General features: G+C 45.6%; 1 protein-coding gene across 1 annotated transcript in view; it reads right to left on the bottom strand.

Annotated features, from left to right (window-relative positions):
- Positions 1-12,101: 12,101 nt before the first annotated feature.
- Positions 12,102-20,099, bottom strand: part of DSCAM (DS cell adhesion molecule) — a 643,763-nt gene continuing 635,765 nt past the window's right edge. The window contains exon 33 of the mRNA XM_077765486.1: positions 12,102-12,964. Coding sequence (XP_077621612.1) covers positions 12,612-12,964 — 353 coding nt within the window. The 3' untranslated portion in view covers positions 12,102-12,611. The remainder of the gene's footprint in view (positions 12,965-20,099) is intronic.

Below are 20,099 nucleotides of genomic sequence, written 5' to 3'. Positions count from 1 at the left end.
ATTAACTTTGTGTGAAATTGTTTTTTTTTTTTTTTTTTTTTTTTTGGCCTTCTTTTAAAATATTGTGCTCAACTCAAGTCAACAATCTCTTGCCCCATATGTTAGCAACCTGAATCCCTCCTAGCAGGGATCTGGGAGGGTGCATCAACCACAATGTGGGGCATCACAAAATAAGCCTTAAAAAAAAAAAAAAAACAGACTCAGATTTCTGGAAATGGTGTTAAAGGTTCCACATGTATCACAAGACCTATAAATATCTCCTCTTCTGTCTTTGAAAACCTTTACTGCTAGTCCAAATGTTAATCCTCATTCGGTTATAAGCCTGGAAAAGATTTTGTCATCAAAGTTAAAAGATAAAAGATAAAATTGGATGCCTCCTAGCTGTGTCCAACCCTGCTGAAGAAACCAATGACTTCTCCTCCTTGGCTTCAAAGCCCAACTGATTTACCTATTCCCCAAGCCTGTCAATCTAGATGAAAATGTCCCCTGCAGAGTCCCTGCTCTAACAGCGTCTGGCTTGTTCTTCATCTGTGAGAAGGCCTGGGTAGGAAAGTTAACCCAGAACAAGCTTCCACCTAACTTTCTTTCTTTCTTTTTTTAAATTTTATCTGTGTGTGTGGGGGGTGGGGAGCAAGGGCAGGGGGAGAGTCAGAGAGAGAGAGAGAGAGAGAGAGAATCTTAAGCAGGCTCCACACTGAGTGTGGAGCCCAACACAGGGCTTGGTCCCATGACTGTTAAATCATGACCTGAGCCAAACCAAGAGTCGGACGCTCAACTGACTAAACCACCCCAGCACTCCCTCCATCTAACTTTCTATTGGAGACAACATCAGCGGCCTCTTGGGAAAGCTCAAGAACATCTTGACTTCATGGGGAAGCTTCAGAATAGACTCCCCAAGGCTGGCTTCTGTCCCCTCAAGAATGCAGAACATTTTGCATTTCAAGTAGCGTATAAAAGTGGTGGTTACTAAGGGATGGGGGGATGAGGGGATAAGATTGATAGTATTTAAGGGCACAAACTTGTAACAAGTACTCAACAAACCATAGAGAACTAATGCACACTATATTGACTATATATATAGTCAGCTGATATATATATGACTCATGACTAGCTGATAATAGTGCATTATAAGTACATAATGTGACCAATATCATTAAAATGGCAACCACATTACAATATATAAATGCACAATAAATAAATGTATCCCATGCTGTACACCTTAAATTTACACAATGTTATATGTGTTTCAAAAATGAAACAAAACAAGAGGATTTGTTCTTATGCTTTCTCCTTTACTTTGGCCAAGATTTACTTGCATCGTACATGGAGAAGTTCAGAAAGCAATCAGTAACCTCTCCCATGAAAAATCATAATAAGATTAGTAGTAATAATATAATAATAATATTCCTTAATGGAAAAAAACTAAGAATAAAGATACTAACATTTGTTTTTTAAAAATTTTTAATGTTAATCTTTGAGAGAGAGACACATACAGTGTGAGTTGGGAAAGGGCAGAGAGAGAGGGAAACACCGAATCTGAAGCAGACTCCAGGCTCTGAGCTGTCAGCACAGAGCCTGACGCAGGGCTCGAACCCATGAACTGTGAGATCATGACCTGAACTGAAGTTGGATGCTTAACTGACTGCACCACCCAGGTGCCCAAGAGGTATTAACATTTGTAATGCTACCTATTCATTTATGTATTTATTGTTCAATATTTATTGAGTATGAAATACATACTAGACATTAGGACAGGTACAAGGGTAGGATGAAGTGTGAGTCCTTACATTAGGTAAGCCTCCCTAGAAATAGAACTTGAGGTGTGAATTTATGTTCAAATAATCTGTTAAAATGCTACGAAAAGAAAGCAGAAAAGGAATGGAGAGGAAAGTTGGAAAAGAGAAGCAAGGACATGATATTGGGCAAAGTCCCAGCTTTAGGCTGGCCTGCATGGAGTTCTAGAGCAAGAACTTCAGTTCGGATTTTGCTTCATGTTGAGACAGGGAGCTGGGCTTCCATATTCCTGTGCTCCTCAGTTACTGGTTAAGCTCTCTCCGAGAGATGTCAACTCCTACATAATTTGGATCTCCGTTCTTGTAGGAAAGGCAATCCCGAGCTCAAGAGCCATGCACTGAAGGAGCCCAGCCCACAGAACCTGGGGCGCGGGCAGTGGGAAAGATTGAGAAGATATTTGAGGGGCCTGGGTGGGGCACCGACAGGTCCATACAGTCCACCCCATGTTCTGCCTGGATCTACTTCCTTCTCACAGTATATTCCCTTCAACCTGTCATGGCTCCTTCCAAATTGTGGCTGTGTTCAATTTCTGTGAAAAACTCTACAAGAAGAGAGTAATTGGGACAAAATATAGCCACTGATGCTGTATTTGGTCCCAAACCAGAATCTGCTGTTCATTATCTCTTTCGTCTGGCTTTCTTTTTCTTTCTTTCTTTCTTTCTTTCTTTCTTTCTTCCTTCCTTCCTTCCTTCCTTCCTTCCTTCCTTCCTTCCTTGGAGAGAGAGAAAGACAGCGTGAGCAGGGGAGGGTCAGAAAGAGAGGGAGACACAGACTCTGAAACAGGCTCCAGGCTCTGCGCTGGCAGTCAGCACAGAGCCCGACGCGGGGCTCGAACCCACAAACCGCGAGATCATGACCTAAGCGAAAGTCGGACGCTTAACCGACTAAGCCACCCAGGTGCCCCTGGCATTCATTCTAAATAACCTTCACCGTCAGGGATCACTTCTGCTGAGTGATTTGTTTAGAGAGGATACCAAGACCCTCATCCCAGAGAGGACTGAGCCCCTGGTGACTATGTCTATTTAAGACTATGGTTGCTGTAACTGCCCATGCACAGTTAAAAATGGGCATGGGAGCACCAAGAGATACTCCAATGAATCAACTGCATGGTGAACATATTCCTTTCTGCACTCACGACATGGAAATCCTATTTCCTCATGAAGATCCAGGTCAAATACTCCTGCCCGAATGGTAACACCTTTATTTGCCTGCTGATCTGCTGTTAGAGATGGCCCAAAATGACTAGGAAGCAGCTGTAGTTTTAAGTTTAATGTGGCTTTTACTGTGTTTCCTGCTGAAACAGCTCTGCTCTGGTAAATGGGCCCCGACACCCATAGAACTTAAAGTTGTGGGGAGGAAATCACACATTTCCTTGTGAGTTATTGGGGGTCATGGTCAGTAAGGTTACTCCTGCCTCCCAACTTTGGTCTCTGGATCCATATATTCTACCACTGGGCACTTAGCACCATATGATGGCCGTTGGTTTAAGATAAGTGCTGCCTCTCAGACCGTAGCACCCCAACCTCATGGAGTGTTCTGTCCATTGTAACATCTTGGCTACATCTTCAAGAACCATTATCATGCTCTATTATTACTTACAGATATAGTAGGACAGTAGACCCATCATCCTGTGTCCAAATGTCACATTTTCTTTGCCATAAGTGGTCCCTTTGTTCTACACAACAATTTGTTATGCGGGACCCCATGTTGGTACATTAAACACTCCGTGGGCTCTCTGTTGTTGTGTCCAAACTTGGCACTGGGGCAGGAAAGGAAAAATGATCATGATTTCCCTTTGCAAACCAGAGAAGACTAAGGAAGGTGCGAAACAGGGTATAACTTCAGGCAAAGTCCTGGGCTCAGGCTTGTGTCTCAGGAAGAACTGAAAAATAAGGTACAGACCAGCAGGTTGGTTGCCCTGCTCATAGGCAAAGGAGCTTGGATTCCACACTCCTGTGCCATTCAGTTACTGGATACGGCCCTTCATTCAGGAGATGTGTTAGGCACTTACCACTCTCTTCACCTGTGTGTAAAAATGGCTCCAGCAGCTGAAGGGAGTTCTTCCAAAAAGAGTTACATGTATAGGTACTTGAATCAAAGAGGATGGGCACAGGAAATCTGAGTAAAAGGGAAGTGAGAAGTTCTAGATGAAGTGCAGACAGGGTCTGCTACAGACCTGTAGCTCATAGCTAGGAGGAGAGACAGATCCTAAGCAAACTATTATAATTCAGAGTGGTAAGTGCCATAACAGAGGCAAAGACAGGCAATTCCAAGGTCACTGAACCTCTTTCTTGGGCTTAAAGGTGTGAGAAAAGATAAAAGACAATTATACTCCAGGAAGTGACTCTCAGATGAGCTCAGAAGTGTGGGTAAAGATTATTCACACAATTAGGATAGGGGATATGATGTTCCAGACAGACAAACAGGCATGTGCAAAGTCACAGGGTGAGAGAGTTAGTATAAGTGTTGAAAAAGCTGATAGAAGCATTGAGTATGTGAGAAGGGGTGGGGGTGGGGTTAAAGGGGTACCGATAGAGATGAACAAGTAGTCTAGTCTAGACAGACTACACTTGACAAGAGCCAGATCATGAATGATCTTATATGGCATACTAAAGAGACTGAATATTTTACTTATGGCAATGGAAAAATCATGGAAAAGTATTAAGCAACAAATTGCTCAATGAGAATCATGTTAGGAAGACTAGTATGGCACTGGTATAGAGAATGAGATTGGAAAGGATATAATATTGGAGATACCAAGCCCTATTCCAGGAAGTTATTTTGGTAATCCATGTGAAGAAGGACCTGAGCCAGAGCAGTTGTGGAGAGATTAAGAAGCATGGGGAAAAGTGTGAGAGAATAAGAGACATGATTAGTGACTTGGAGGTGAAGAAGAGTCCTGGATGGGATGGTAAAGCCATCATTGGGGTGGGGACTCAGCAGGAGGGGAGCCAGGAGCAATGAGATCATATATAGTCATCAGTGTTAACCTAGGGTGAGTTTGAGCTATGTATGGGACATCCAAATAAAGGTGTCCAGGAGGCTGTTGGATGTGGACTGATAGCTTAGGGCAGAAGTTCAAGTTGGATGTATAGAAAAATCAGCAGAATGTCGATGGTAATTAAAGCTGTCATTGCAGATGGGATACTAAAATTGTCCAGAGTGAGAAATAAATGTACACGAGTGAGGGTAGACATCTGGGAAAATACACATTTGAAAGGAGCCCATGGAGAATGAGAACCTTATCAATGAAATTGAGAAGAATTATCCCAAAGAGTAGAAGAACTAGAAATCAGGAAGAAGACAATTTCTCCAGTGCTGCAGAAGAGGTTGACTGAACAAAGGGCCATGGGATCAGGCCACAGGGAATTCCTCTGTGTCCTCAAGGGGAAAGAGTAAATGGGAGGAAAACAGGTAGTATGGACATGGGACCACGGCATACGCTTCTTCAAGATGCTTCATTGTGAAGGAGAGTGGGGACAGGACATTGCCGGCAGTGGCTGGTGGGTGGAAGGAGAGATTTCTTTTTTCTTGACGTGAAAGACTTGAATATCATACAAATCTGAGACGAGACATGAGTGAGTGGGGGAGGGAGGTCGTGTAAAGGTGGGAGGGGTGGGGATCCAGCCTATAGATGGACAGATGAGCTGTGGGTAGAAGAGGGGACACTTTTCCTATTGTCCTGGGAGGACAAGAGTAAAGAAGGATGTAGGCTCTGAAAAGTTTGGGGGTGTGTGCAGAAAAAGGAAGCCTTTTTCTTGGTTGTATGTTTGCTGGGAGTGAGGGCAGGAGACAGTATTGGGGTTTAGAGAGGGTCCTGAAGGGTTAGACTACCCAGACAGACCTGGGATAGCATCAGAAGTGCTGGCTTCCCAGGAGCCTCAGCTACAGATGCTGGTGTACATTTCCAAGAGTGAGAAGTGTGACATCCTAGCAAATGTGAGTCACTGGGGCTGTGCCCACCAAGGACAGACACCAGCCTTGTTACCAACAATGGCAACAACAATAAAAGTCAATTTTCTGCTCACTCTTACACAAGGGTTATCAGCACAAACTTAGGAATCTGCTAAATATGATGTTAGGATAGAGCCTACCTAAAAAAAAAGTTTTTATTTTGAAGGGCTTCAGAGAAGGTCAGTCTCTTCAACCCCAGGATGTGAGATTTTATGCAACATGCAGTGAAGTCTATTACCTGAAACCTTCACAAGTGCAAGTTTCAGTGAAACAGGAATGTTCTCTTGTCACATGGCCAAGCAGTCCAAATCAGGTTTCTTTATTTCCTCCTCCCCCAGGATAAAGAGCATACACACAGTAATTAGCTGAATTTAGGAGTTTATTAAAAAGGTTAAAATCTGTCTTATACCTTGAGCCAATGCATATTTAGAGCATCCTTTTGCATTTTCACAACAGCTGCACACCTGTTTCATAAGCATCATTTGAAAACATTCACCAGGTTTGGCTGATGCCTGGGCTGGATGTAGGAGTAAAAAAAAATAATGCAGTGTAACTCTCATCTCTCACACACACTTCCAAGGAGTCAGATATTTACCCAATGAGATCAACACCAAGAAGGACCATCCCCTTGTTGAGCTGGAAGGGCCTTGGAGAGCTGATCCAGTCACGTCTGTTTGCAGATGTCCAAACCAGATGGCCAACTATGAGATCTCACGGTAAGTTCCTGGACTTGTTGGTGCTAGAGCTAAGCCTGTCTGCACAGTGTTCTTGCTATGTATACCATGTACCTTGTCAGTCCCAAATCCCCCTATTGCTCGACATCATTAAACACACAAAACTTTTCATATTCACCGGAATGGGCACATAGGGAAGCAAACAGACAAAGGCATCTTGAGAACAATCTTTGACAAGAATGGATGCCGGAAGGTTTTCAGTTAGCTCCTTAGCCATTAGAACGTCCCCTTGCTGACTGCTCTGATAGTCTTTGCTAGAAGCATCTTAATTATGCTTGGTTTGATACAAAAGACTCTTAACTATTGTGAATGAAAACATCAGCTCCTTGATGTTGAAGGTTAACTCTTGCCACATGATTGGGCTGAATGTCTTCGACCAAAATCCACAAAGCTAAAGATAATGAAAGAATTGGAGGTTTCAATGGAACAGGGATGTTCTCTTGCCATGTGGCCAAGCAGTCAGAAAAATAAGTACTGTTGGGCTAACAGTACATCTTTACCTGGCTTGTGCTTTGCTCTACATGTGCAAAGTGCATGTCTTTGGACTGTCACCAGGTAACCTTCCTGGTCAATGACAGAGCAACCTCCCTCTTCGATGGGATAATAGATATTGGAGGGTTGCTGTTGTAGTGTCTAGGATGTGTTTTATTTGTGTGTTATTGAGTATGGGCACAGTGGTTCCATGGAAGATTGTGCTGTTATTCAGGTCAAGGGTTCTTCCTTTTTCTTCCCACATTACCTGAGGTTGAATGCTGGATCAGCATGCCGGTACCATTACTGCTCCATCTCAGAAGCTGAACCTTTGTAAGACACTTAACATTTTAGATCTAGAAACAGGAAGAATTGTTTTAATAGTTTGTTAAATATTTTTCCGTGGAGTGGCAAGAATTCCCCCCCCCCCGCCTCTTTTTTTGAGGCATTCAGCCCTTAGGGGAACTTCAGAGAATGAGAGATTAAAGCAAACATTGAATTAACTCTTTGAGTGCAGAACTTTGAGCCCACACACAGCATTGTTGGAAATGGCTGCCTTCCTTCTGATTGTGATGCCCAGGTGGTCATGGTAACACCCTTGGTGATGGTTTGGCCTTGGGCCCTGCTGTTTCAAGGACACTTCTGAGCATCTTCCCTTCAGTACACACATGAATGTAAATCCCAGTTGTTTTTCTCTCCATGGAAGGGTTATTTCTTTGAGGCAGAACACAACCCTCCGTGGGCAGGCACAATGCCAGTGATAACAAACATTGCCTTTTCTTCTTACAGTTGGCTTGAAGTTTCTGGAACACAAAGAGCTTTCGAGCTTTGCCAAGCTTGTCTTGGGAGATGAAACGGGCACTCTTTGCCATGTGCTCAAAGTTACTTTTTCCCAGCCTTTTCCCTTTCTTTCTGAAAGTGAGAGATTGAGAAAAGCAAAACAACAATAACAACAACATTCTCATCAAATTGTAGAAAGTTTGTGAGTCAGTGGATCACACTCAGAAGCCTAAGCTGCTCAGAAGTCCTGCTAGGGGGTGAAGGAGGGAGCTGGTGCTGCCACCTCTAGTTTGCTATTGTCAGGACATGTAGAGGGTCTCAAATTTGTACCACACTTAAAAGCTAATAGCTTGGCCTGCCACAGTTCCATGGACGCTGGAAGAGGACACGAGTCTCCTAAGTCAGAGACTCAGTGTGGTATTACTCACAGCACAGATAAGGTCATGAGTGCCATGACCCCATCAGTTCTAGTGTGCCCTCAAGGCCCATGGGGTGATACAGAGGAGCCAGGTTGACTGTGAACATAGTACGTTTGGGTCACAGTTGAGGAACCATGAAGTTAAGAAACACCAAACATTTTTTCCCCATTTCAACAAATATTCGTAGGATTCCTACTATTGACAAGGTGCTGATCTAGGAATGGAGGACACACTGAGAAAAACGGAGTTCTGTCCTTGTGTAGCTGACCTTGTAGAAATAGACAGATAGTGAGAAATAACCATTATAAATAAGTAAATTACATAGTAAGTCAGAAGATGAGAAGGGTAAGGACTGAGAACAACAGACAATGTGGCAGTAGGAATGTTGGGAGGGGGCAGAAAGTGGTACTAAATAAGGTGTTTGAGGAGAGCTTCACTGAGAAGATGAGAGACTGGAGTGAAGATAGAAGAATACCAGGGTCCTGCCTGAGGCCACACAGACAGGCAGGGAAGTTTGAGGGTGTGAATGTGTCTAATGCCTGTGTCTAATGCAGAGGAAACTCCGAACTTAAAAAAGAGTTTGCTGGCAAACCTGTCAAATTGTGCCTCAGAGGAAGACATTGTTTTTATTATCTTGGTCAGCAAACATAACTGCCTTTTGCCCAGAAAGGAGACATATCTTCTGGAGACATAGCTATCTTCCAAAACTATTTGTTATGCAGACATCCTTGAAAATATAGTACAGAACAGAATCCATTAATGTCTCCTCTCTGTGCAGGTATGCATAAACGCAAGGGACGCATGACAGATTGTCTCTTAACCATTAATTCCCACTCCCATGTTTGATGACACTTGAGTGACCCAGCCAACACTGAGGTCCATCCCATCTTCAGTCCCAGCTTGTGGAGGGGAGAGGGGCTCAGCCAGGATCCCATCCCTAGTTATTGCCTAACTCTGTCCTAGCCATGGCTCAGCAGGCTCAGAAATTCCTTAGGCTACTCGAGAGTTCTACCATCACCAATCTTCTCAAATAAACAACATACAAGAGCAAACAGACATAGTTCTACATAAGCCTGAAGACTCCTTGACTTATGCCCTTGCTAGGATTGCAACAGTTTGGTTTCTGAGAACTGAGGAAAACTTTTCTTTCACCTCAGCTTTATTCCTCTGACTCTGTTGTCAATTGACAGGTCACTTTGAGCCAATGAGTGAAAAAGTAACATGGGGCTCAGGACCCTTGGATATGAAATTATTTATACTCAGTCTTCCCAAGTGATCTTCAGAGAGCTGATGATGTCCTCTTGGCCACATTCTTTAGGCAATAGAGGAAGCCTTTTGAACATGGACATGCCATCAGCTCCCATTGAACTTTCCAGAGTAGGTGATTATAATTAACTAGTTCTTGGATTAGCAATTCTAGTCCATGGATTGTCTATTTATGCTAAAAAATAGATTTACAGAGTTCACAGCTTTTCTGGAAGGCCTCAGTCATTTCCTGAAAAGTCACATGAAGCTTTTGGCCTATGGGGATTAAAGTCCCAGATCAGAAGGCCCTTAACTGAGTGTGACTTCCTGCTTATTTTATGAGCAGTTTAAGCAACAGTGTGTTTTCTGTGTCTTAAAGTATTATCAGGATTCTCTGCAGCATGGGCACAAAGATGATGAGATGAGAGCGTGTCCATCCGAACCTATGATAAGCTTTGTATCATTTTACTCCTTCATCTTTCTTCACCTCCGCTTCTACACCGTCTCCTTGTGGAAGGTCATGGTAGATGTGGGTATAAAAAAATGGGCAGGAAGCACTGAATGGAAGCACTAGGGTCCCCGCAGATGCATGTGCACTGAGTGCTGTGTGGTTTATTGGCTATGTATTAAGAAAAGGCCTTGCTCACTTTAGGAAGGTGGGCATTTTTTTAGACTGTCAGCTGGATGGATGCCTCAGAGAAAACCCAGCCCATTGACCCAGTGGCTATAGTTCATTGACCCTGTAGCTATTGTCCATTGACCCAATGGCTATTGTCCTTTGACCTAAAGCTATTGTCCCTTGAGCCTCTAGATATTGGCAAAGGATAAAGAACTTACCTGAGTTCCATTGATCTAAGATAAAGCACTCTGGTTGCAGAGTTAGCTGAACAAGATGACCTCTCAAAGACATTATAAATCAGGTTAGAGACAGGCTGAGGTCCAGGGAAAAATTAATTATTATCACTCTATATAATGGCTATTTTACTACACAGCGCCCCTTTTACGTCTATAGATCTTGATCTCTTTGTGGCCATTAATACTAGGCCCCTTCCTGAGAGGGAGAAAAGTGGACTTTTTGATACAATGTTTATGTGTCAAATTCATTTTAAGGAACATTGTCAAGGCAGGATTATTGAAAGTAATCCATTAGAGAGGCAGTCGTGACAGAATTTTTATTTTTGCACAGCTTGAGAGAAAATGAAAGAAATGGTAAACTTCTAAGTTTGGGGAATTTAGAAGTTTTAAATTGATTAAAGATAGTTTTAACTTTTTCCTAAAAAGTAGCATTTAATTTCTTTTGCATACAAAAGCAGTCTGTGAGAGTCTGTATGGGTGCAGACCATAAGCTGTCAACATGGATCAAATTCTGAAACTGTGGGAAGAATAACAAAAAGCACATTTCACAAGCATGGGGTCATCTAATGTTAGTGCCGGCAGGTGGTCTTGATGGAGTCATGGACCTGCTCTGCAGGTGCTCAGTGTCACTGCAGCTAGGTAGGCAAATGCACCTACCTGGAAAATAAGTGGAAGGAAGCAGTTGTGGAAGAGAGGGAGGAAAGGAGGGAAGCAAGCAGGGAAGGAGGAGGGGAGAACAGGAAAGACATTTCTGAACACGTCCCCAGATGGTAGTAACTGGCAGCAGTCTATGCTGGTGGCTTAAATAGGAACCCGTAGAGAATATTAAGAGAGTGGAAGGTACTTGTGTAGTGCGTTACCTGGGCAACTGAGCTGCTACGGGCATTTGATCAAGTTTTCTGATCAATGCCAAACCCCTGTTGTGAAGACCTGAGAGAGTCTGGGATGATGTGCACTTTCTAAAGCACGCTGTGTAAGGGTCATGGGATGAAGGATGCAGTTCAGACTACGTAAGAGTACCTTTTCTGTTAGGATGAGCCATGTGGTAAATAATTTAAACTTGGAGGAAAGAAAAGTTAAATATCAGAGGAACCTCACTTACTATTGGCTGGTTTTCCTCTGGGTACAGAGGAGTGAATCAGAGGCAACATATTCTAAGACAGTTTATTGCAAATTTAGGTAACAGTCATGGCGGTGACAGAACAGACCCCGGAGTGTAGGGTGCAGAGCATTCCCCAGTCCTCTCTGCCTTTCTTCAGCAAGCTGGGGCTAACTGTGGGACTCGAGAGGAGTCTGCAAATGTTTTCTGTACTGGGTCTGATGGTAAATATTTTCTGCCTTACAGACCATCCCATCTCTGTTGTAACTGCTCACCTCTGCCATCACAGCACAAAACAGCCATAGACAAAATGCAAATGGTGCACATGGCGCTGTTCCAATTACATGTCATTTACAACGACAGCAGCGGGCTGGATTGGGTGCATGGGCTGTGGTTTGCTGACCCCCTGGCATAGCTAGAGGGTGAAGTGCTGTGGAGAGGCAAGGAAGGAATGAAACGTCTGAGAAGCTTAGAACATCTGGCCAGCCCCTGGTTACGGTCAGGACCAGCTGTGTTTTCTGTGTTCTTCCCAGCCATTCCTGAGGAGCTCGGAGTTTTGGGATCCTCTCTGGTTTGTTAAATCGGGCTTGGGGTCAGCCCTGGTGTTTGCAAACACGAGAGTCAAGAGGAAGGAGGACCCAGTGATCAGTAGGAGACAAGAGAGGTAGACACCGAAATAAAGGCAGACAACCTTTCCTTTTTTATTTCGCTTAGACAAAATGCAAAGAGTGTNAATTGATTCCCCCCCAACCCCTTCACTGACGGCACTCATCCTAATTAACAACAGAAGGAGGTCAAATTGAGGACCCAGTTTCTAATGGGAAAGAAAGGTGTGCAAACATGACGGAAGTCTCCCCCCCCGCCCCCAAATCAAGGTTCCTTTTAAATTCACAAAGAGGGTAAATTTTTTTTCCTGTTTTCGTTCTTAAATCTTGTGTGATAGAACTTCCAGTCAGAAGGTTTAATTAGTCCCCCATGCACTTTGTAGAAAATCAGTAAAAATGCAATAGCCTGTGAAGATCATAAAACTGGACTTCTTTCCCAAAAAATCAGATGCCCAGGCAGGTGGAGCTCACACTCAGACAGAAAAAAAGCAGGAGAGTCTTTGCACTGTCTGTGGTTTCAGTATTTTCTCTTTTTTTTTTTAATATATTTTGGCAATTTTCTTTAATTATAAATATCGGAATTCCGTAAAAAAAAGGTAGCTTTGATTGAATTCTTTAAATCGTATTTACAACTGCTGTCCAGTCATGCTATTTGTTATACCAGGGTGTAGGATTTTGCGTAGGGATTGTTTCCTTTCAAATGGCCCCGAGAGTCGAGCAGGGATTCTTGGGAGCTACTCATCTTCGCTGCCTGTCCCAGCTCCGCTCCCTCTCGCTGAGGTAATGTGGCCACAGTCCCTTGTTGCCACTGCTGTCCCTCTCTCGTGGAGGACGTGGAGGAGGAGGCTTCCATGGGAATCGGCTCAAGGACCGTGGGTCGCTTCAGGGTCCGAGTTTTCTGAGGTTCCAAGCACGCTTGCCCTAAACTCAGGTCCCTGCTGGTGCCTGCACTGCTTCGGTTTAACAAAAAGTCCATTCTAAGGTATGGAGGCAAATGTAAGAGGTCACCTGGAAAGAAACACAGAGCGGTTAGTTGGCTACAGTGGTTATCTGCGAAGCAGGTGCCTAGTGCCGTCCAGCGTTTAGAGCCGGGAGATGTCACTGGACCTGGCCAGTGCTTTGCAGGACCCCTGGCAAGGGGTCGCCACGAAAACAGGTGGGCTCGTCCTCACACCCGCCCCACCAGGCATGGCGAGAGCTGGCTTTTCTGCGGCACGTTGACGTAGGCTCCTAAGTGTCATACGTCAGCAGGAGACAAGAGAGGTAACAAGATCATTCAAAATCCCCCCCTGGGAAGAAAAACACACATCAAAGACGACAGTGCGCCCCAGGTACAAAGTGTGATAGACTGGACCCCGTGTGGGATGGAAGCGCTCAGGGGGGCACCAGGCTTGAGGAGGGAGGCAGGATGCCAAAGAAAGGGGAATGCTCCTGTGTAGCCCCAGGGCTTTCGGTCTTTCTTACTCCAGGACACACGCAGACCAGGAGTGTTGGTGCGGTGACAAGCTGGGATGAACGCGGGGGGCTCTTCCTGGCCATCTGGGGGCCGAGGAGCTCACTATTTTGGCTCACTTGTAACTCCTCCGTGGCACACTGGGTGGGTGGGCAGCTCTGGTTGGAAAATGGGCTGGGGGTGTGCCGCCCTCAAGCCAGGACGCCAGACAGGAGGATGTTCAGGTGCGGGCAGCGTGCTGATGGGCTGAGCTCAGAGGATGTCCGTGGGATGTAAGAGGGAATAAAATAGTGAGACGGAAAGGGCCCAAGGATCGTGGCTTCTGAATGGAGGACAGCAGCATGGTGACAGGGAAGGATGCTGTGGGTTTTTATATATCCAATTTCCTTAAAACAATAACTCGTCTTTATTCTTGAGATTTTAATAAGCACATTATATTAATCTGCTCTTTTATTTATTTACATGGCTATTGTTCTTTTATCATTTTGTTCGCATACTTAAGAAAACGTGGACTTCATTCACTCCCAGGGTGATTTGAAAATGTAGGTCAAGAGGGCCTCACGCTGCTTCTGAGACCCAACTAAATCTCGAACACTTGACATATTTGCAAAGTGCTGTAACAGATTTGGGAACGGCTCTCTATCCTGGTAACTCCCCACTGAACGAACAGGGCTGATTCAGCCCCTCGCAAAGCAGGAGCCTCCTGCTCCCAGCTGGATTGCCGGATGCTCAGGTCCTAAATTGGGTGGAACAAGTGTGTTTGAAATCAAAAGACAAAGCCCAGGACACCTGCTCTCTGCCTGCAGGGGCTCTCACGTTCGATTTCCTGATCAGAGGGTTAGGGTGGCTGAGAAAGGTGGGCGAGAATTACAAATCCTTAATAATGGAAGTAGCCCAGCCCCCACATCTTTGTGTATGAAGGCTGCTTGCGCACTGGTACTGCAGATCTGACAACTATTTGTGAATATCCAGTATCTCTGAGTGATCCCGTTTTCAGGCACCGCTTTATCAAGTTGTATGATGCTCTGATTCGCCCTTTCGACAGTGTGAATCCTGCAAATGAGCTTTCTTAATAATTCATGCCCTTCTGAGGAAGAAAGCACCAGAGTAATCGGTGGTGAGCTGTGTTTATTAAAGGCACTTTATGCCCGTTAAAATCCCACCCCATGTGCTAGTCCAAGCACCACTCGGGAGACTAAGTCTCTCACCCTTCTGTCTTCCATGTTCTTCAGATGCCTGAGAGATCTGAGAGGAATGGAAAACCATGCTGGCCGTCTAGATATGGGCACACCCACTTTTCTTAACGTCCTGCCCCCTGTGCCCGTTTCCTTGGGAGATTCTAACGGTGGGGGTTAGGAGCAGAGGTCTGGAAGACATTGCCTGCATTTAATCTGGACTCAGTCTCCTCCCTTATAAAATGGGAGTACTAGCAGAATCTACCACACTGAGTCGTGGTGCGGATTTAATTAGATACTGCATGTGAAACACGTTTACTGTCAGACATCCCTTTCTCAGAAGGTCTGAAGTTCTGGCCTGGAGACCTGCCAGGGGAATGAGCTGGGAACTCTTCTTTTTACCTTGGCTTCTGTCTTCAGTGGGTTGATTAGTGTGTACTAATCACTAATCACTAATCAGTGGGGTGTGTGTGTGTACACATGTATGTGTGTATATATGTGTGCTTGAGTGTATTTGTGTGTGCATGTTTGTGTGAATACGTGTGTGCGTGTGTGTGCGTGCGGGTATGTGCATATGTGTGTGTATGTGTGTGCGCTTGTGTCTATGCATATATATGTACGTGTGTGCATGTGTGTAAGTGCTTATGTGTATGTGTGTGCATGCATGTACACGTGTTTATGTGATTATGTGTGTGCATATGTGTTTATATGTGTGTATGCATGTGATTATGTGTGTGTCTATGTGTATCTATGTGTATCTATGTGGTTATGTGTGTATGTGCTCATGTATGCATGTGTGATTGTGTGTGTGTATGTGTGTGTAAGAGACACAAAGAGGGGAGGAAGCCCCGGGGGAGAAGCAGACCCCAAAGGGGAAGAGGAGGTGCACAGGAGAAGGGAAAGGAGGAAGAGGGGCCCAGGCTCACATACTGGTGGCTGGAAGGGAAAGGATATGGTGACCCCAATGCCTCCTTCTGCCCTACTTACATAACTGCCTGCACTTCTAGCACTTTCCTAGTTAGCTAGATCCTGTTAGCTACTTTCCCAAACCCAGCATGAAGGCAAACACTGACGGGGGTAAGAGTCCCGAATGGGCCTTTGGGGCACACTCTGCCCACTGATTTTTGTGGGTTTTATTCATGCATTTGTGCGGTGTGAACAGTCACCCCACTGTGCCCTGCTCCTCAGGCCCACGGCCCTGTGTCAGAGATGTAGGGTGACGGTGAGGGTGGAGGGGCCCAGACACCCTCGGGAAGAAGGCACTCTGAGACCCTGAGCTTAGGGGCTGAGATGTCGGACCAGACCGCAGTCAGAGGGGCTGACACAGGTGGTCAGGGCCAGGTGAGTGCAAGGAATGGGACTTAGAGAGCAGGGAGAGAGAGATGGAGAGATCAGAGAGAGACAGAGATGGAGAGATCAGAGGGGGGATGAGAGACTGAAACACACACACACACACACACACACACAGGGAAGCAGAGGGAAGAAACATGNGCGACGGCGGGGGGGGGGGGGGGGGATGAAAATGGGAGACAAAGAGCCATAAGCAGATGAGATGCGGCAGAGGAGTGGGGAAGGACACAGCCTGCAGGCCCCCAGGGTGTAGATCACAGGTGAGGATGTGGCCCTGTCCCCTCTCCTGGCCACGCCCGCCCACCCTGGGGCCTCTGCATACTTCCTCAGCCAGTAGCCTCAAGATCACAGGCTGCCCGTCCTGTGCCAATGTGACTTCCACCTCCAGGGATGGGGGATGGCTCAGCCACTGTTCCGTATTATGTCTTATTATCAATATAATGATAATGGTCCATTTCTCATTTTCCTCTCACTGCCCCTGGGACCTTAGGTGCCACTAGTATCTCTGAAAGTTCACACTGAACGAGAGGCATTGACTTCTCCCTCTGACCCTAACCACCTTGCTTACTGATGCCATCACAGCTCTTAGCCTCTAGCCGTGAACCAGCACAGACCCTCGGATGGCCCCGTGTCCCCAGCAGGTGCATGGAATGCTCAGAGCTTGCCATCACCCCCGAGGGGGCCGTCCAGCCGTGGTTGGCCCAGCCTTGGGAAAACAGCTCTAATGAGCCTGCCTCACTTCTCTGAGGCCAGGGGACACTCCTTCCCATCAGGAAAGCAAAACTTCCGGAACTTTCTCAGTATACTCAGGCACACACAGAAAGTTAGAATGCGCTTTGTCTTTGGAAGAAGGATGGCAAAAATCGAAAAGGAAAAAGAGCAAGAATGCATTGATTCAGAAAATCTATAATGATGCACCTTCCATGAATCTCTTCTCGGGTGGTGCTTCCAACCATTCAGTGTACCCACACTAGGGAAGGAAACATCTAAAGTTTAGGCCAGTGGTTCTCAGCAAAGAGTGAATCTACCCCTCAGGAAGCAGGAGGCAATGTCTGAAGACTATTTGGGTGTCACAGTTGGGGAGTGGCTGCTACTGGCCTCTACTGGGTATGAAGGATGTTGCTTGAAACCTTACAAAGCATAGGATAAGCCCTCCCCCCATCATGCCCTGAGAAAAAAGTGACCTTATCTCCGATACTCATTGTGCTGTTTAAAGGGGCCAAAGTTCACAGTTCCAAGTGGACACTTAATCTGCTTTAATTTTGTTTGGAAACCATTTAATTCAATCAGAATAAGGGATTGTACTTCTCAGCTTCCACTGGTCCACAAGGAGTTATGGCCTCAGTTCTTGGGAGAAAGTGAGGGAGGGTCCCCATGCAACAGGGGCCACAGGATCTTCCTCTGACGTGGCCTGATGAGGTGGGAGATTATGATGCCATAAAAGCATGAGCTAGAAACTTCTGGGCTTCATGCAAAATTCTTGCCTTTGCCTCTAAATGGTTCTGTGACCCTTTTGAGGTTTGCATCATATCTTTAGTCAAGTGGAGGGGGTGCAGTGAATTCTAAGGGCATCTTTAAGTCTTTCTTATGCTCTTTACTATCTCACATCTGTGTTAGGAATCGGGATAACAGAAACACCCAAACACATTTTGGGGAGGCTAAAGGTCCAAGGCACATTGGAATAGCCCTCTTTCCCCTCCTATGCAATACTTCATTAGCACCTATGAAAGCACGCAGATGCTTTCTCAACAGATTCTTTGGAAATGAAAGTGAGTCAGGGTCCCTGGGGGCTTGGCTATCCTCTGGGGCCACATAAAACTTTCATCAATTTCTGATAAGGCTTCATCTCTATGCTTGGATGGAGCTAGACATTGATGCAAAGGTAAGAAGCAAAGAATGGTTACCTTGACTTCTAGCAATTTCAATAAGAACCACACAGATCAGACTTGTAATGATAGTACAGCATCAAAGAGCTAGTTACAAAGGGAGAGCATGGAGTCTGCCCATTCCGGAGGCAAACGAGATCTAACACTTTCTTAGTTTAATATTAATGCTGCAGCAAGGTAATGAAAACTTGTAAGTGAACCTCTTTTGGTAAATGAATCTTCGCTCCCAAATGGCAACCAGAAAAACCCCTAAATAAATAATGTGAGACTGATACCAGAGGCCCGTGTATGTGGATTCTATTACCATTCTTGGCTTGTACTTAGGAGGCTTCATGCATTTTTTAAGAGCTCATCAATACTGCGATCCTCCTACTCACTGCTGAACTTTAAAAACTACACTGATGTATGAAGTAGGGCTTTGAGTTTGTTGCTGCTCACAATTCTTCTGAAATCAAGCAGTTCTGAATAAAAATCAGGATTGGAAAACGTGCCCCAGCATTTGGGCAAGGTCAGGACCACTTATAGTAGGGAGTTTGGAGCACCCAGTGAGGAAGGAGCTGTGAGGTTCAAGGAAGCTCCAGTTCCCACATAAGACCCATGAGGACCCACATGCCGGGAGCCACTGAGAGGTCAGGCTGGCTGGGGGCTCATACTTGCTCCATCAGGGGCTGGTAGACCCATGCACCTTGAGTCATCCCACAGGGGGACTGAGTTAACCTGGACGCAAGAGGATTCTAGGCAGAGGAAATAGACATTTGTGGAGTTGAGGAGCCCAGAGAGCAGGGGTCTTGACAGGTGAGGCAGATGGGGCTGGGTTCTCAAAGCCTTGTGCGTCTTTATCCTGAGAACAGAGGGCAGCCACACAAGGGATTTCAACATGAGAGGATTGACTGCACCACTTGAATTTAAGGCTTGTTGCTTCCCACTTTGGGACACAGGATGCACTAGAAGTTGGTGCCAGCTGTGTTCACACAGGACTTTGCTGTTTTCTTACCCTTTTGTATATTCTCAGCACCTTTGGGTTGCTCCTGGCTTATCATGGGATTTCTCGTGTGTGCGTGCATGTGTGTGTGCATGTGTGTGTGTGTGTGTGTGTGTGATATTCCCATCTTTCACAAGCTGGATTTGGACCCTGTTTCTTGGATCTCTTCTTTATCTGCCTTGTGTCTTCAGGTCTCTGTCCGCTGTTTGTGATACTACATGCTATTCCTAAAATAAGGAGACTGTGGGCAGTCTTGGCTTAATATATTAACACTTTTACGTCTCAGGATAATACCTGGTGTAGTAGCTTTTTACAGAGAAGATATCCAATAAATATGGGTTGAATAAATGAGCATAAGAGATTTGTGTCTTTCTGGAGATGCCATCAACTTGCGCTGTGGCAAAACTTTTTGCTTATTCATGCATGGCACTGGAATCTAGAACCTTCCTTCTGGCCACTCGGCAGGACACAGGTGTGCCTCCTGCCTCTCCCTCACACGTTGTCAGGCATGGGTCTCCTCCTTACCTTGCACTACTTGTGGGCTGGCTCCCCAGCAACTCAAGCTGAACCCCAATAAGCCAGGCAAGAAAAACTGAGCTAAGGGGCTTGGAGTCCGAGAAGAGGCAGTCAGAACAGCAGAACGCACACTGAACTGGAGGATGCATTCGATGGCAGCACCTACAGTAAACCCGCAAGAGCGCTCGGAAGGATGGGAAGGCTAGGACACCTGTAACCAGAGGCAGGAAAGGGGAGGTTGGTGCAAAAGGTGAGACCCTTCAGAATAAGTCCACCATCACTTCCTGTGTCCCAGAGACGTCAGACTGAAATAGCAAGTCAGTCCTTTGAGAAGACAAAATCGCAAATGCACATCAAAGAATTGGTTTCCCAGCAGCGATCCAGGAGGAGCTCGTTGGGATATTTAGGTCTACCCAAGGGCAAGGATGTACAGCAATATTCAGAGGTGCTGCTAATGGCTCCAGGTCCTTCTAATTGTAAATATTATGGGAGCATTTGAAAGTTTGTCAGCTCAGAACAAACTCTTGCTCTGAGAGGTGAATGTGAAGCTCATTCCAATCTCCTGCCTTTGCTCTTCCCTCTACTCGGACCACTGTCCCTTTAAGATGTCTGCCAGGCTTTCTCTGCCACAGGCACCGTTTAGATATCAGCTCGTGTTTCACTGCTCCCAGAAGCCTTCCGTGACCATTCTCCCCAACCCCTGACCCCTGCCAGGCTTTGTCCCTTTCTCCAGTTACTTCTCTTCCCAGCACTTATCACAATCTGAAGCTGTATTATTTGC

The sequence above is a fragment of the Crocuta crocuta genome, unplaced genomic scaffold (assembly GCF_008692635.1).
Source record: "Crocuta crocuta isolate KB4526 unplaced genomic scaffold, BGI_CrCroc_1.0 scaffold84, whole genome shotgun sequence".
Lineage (NCBI taxonomy): Eukaryota > Metazoa > Chordata > Mammalia > Carnivora > Hyaenidae > Crocuta > Crocuta crocuta.
Note: the sequence above shows the minus strand (reverse complement) of the source record. Positions and strands in the feature narration are given on the sequence as shown.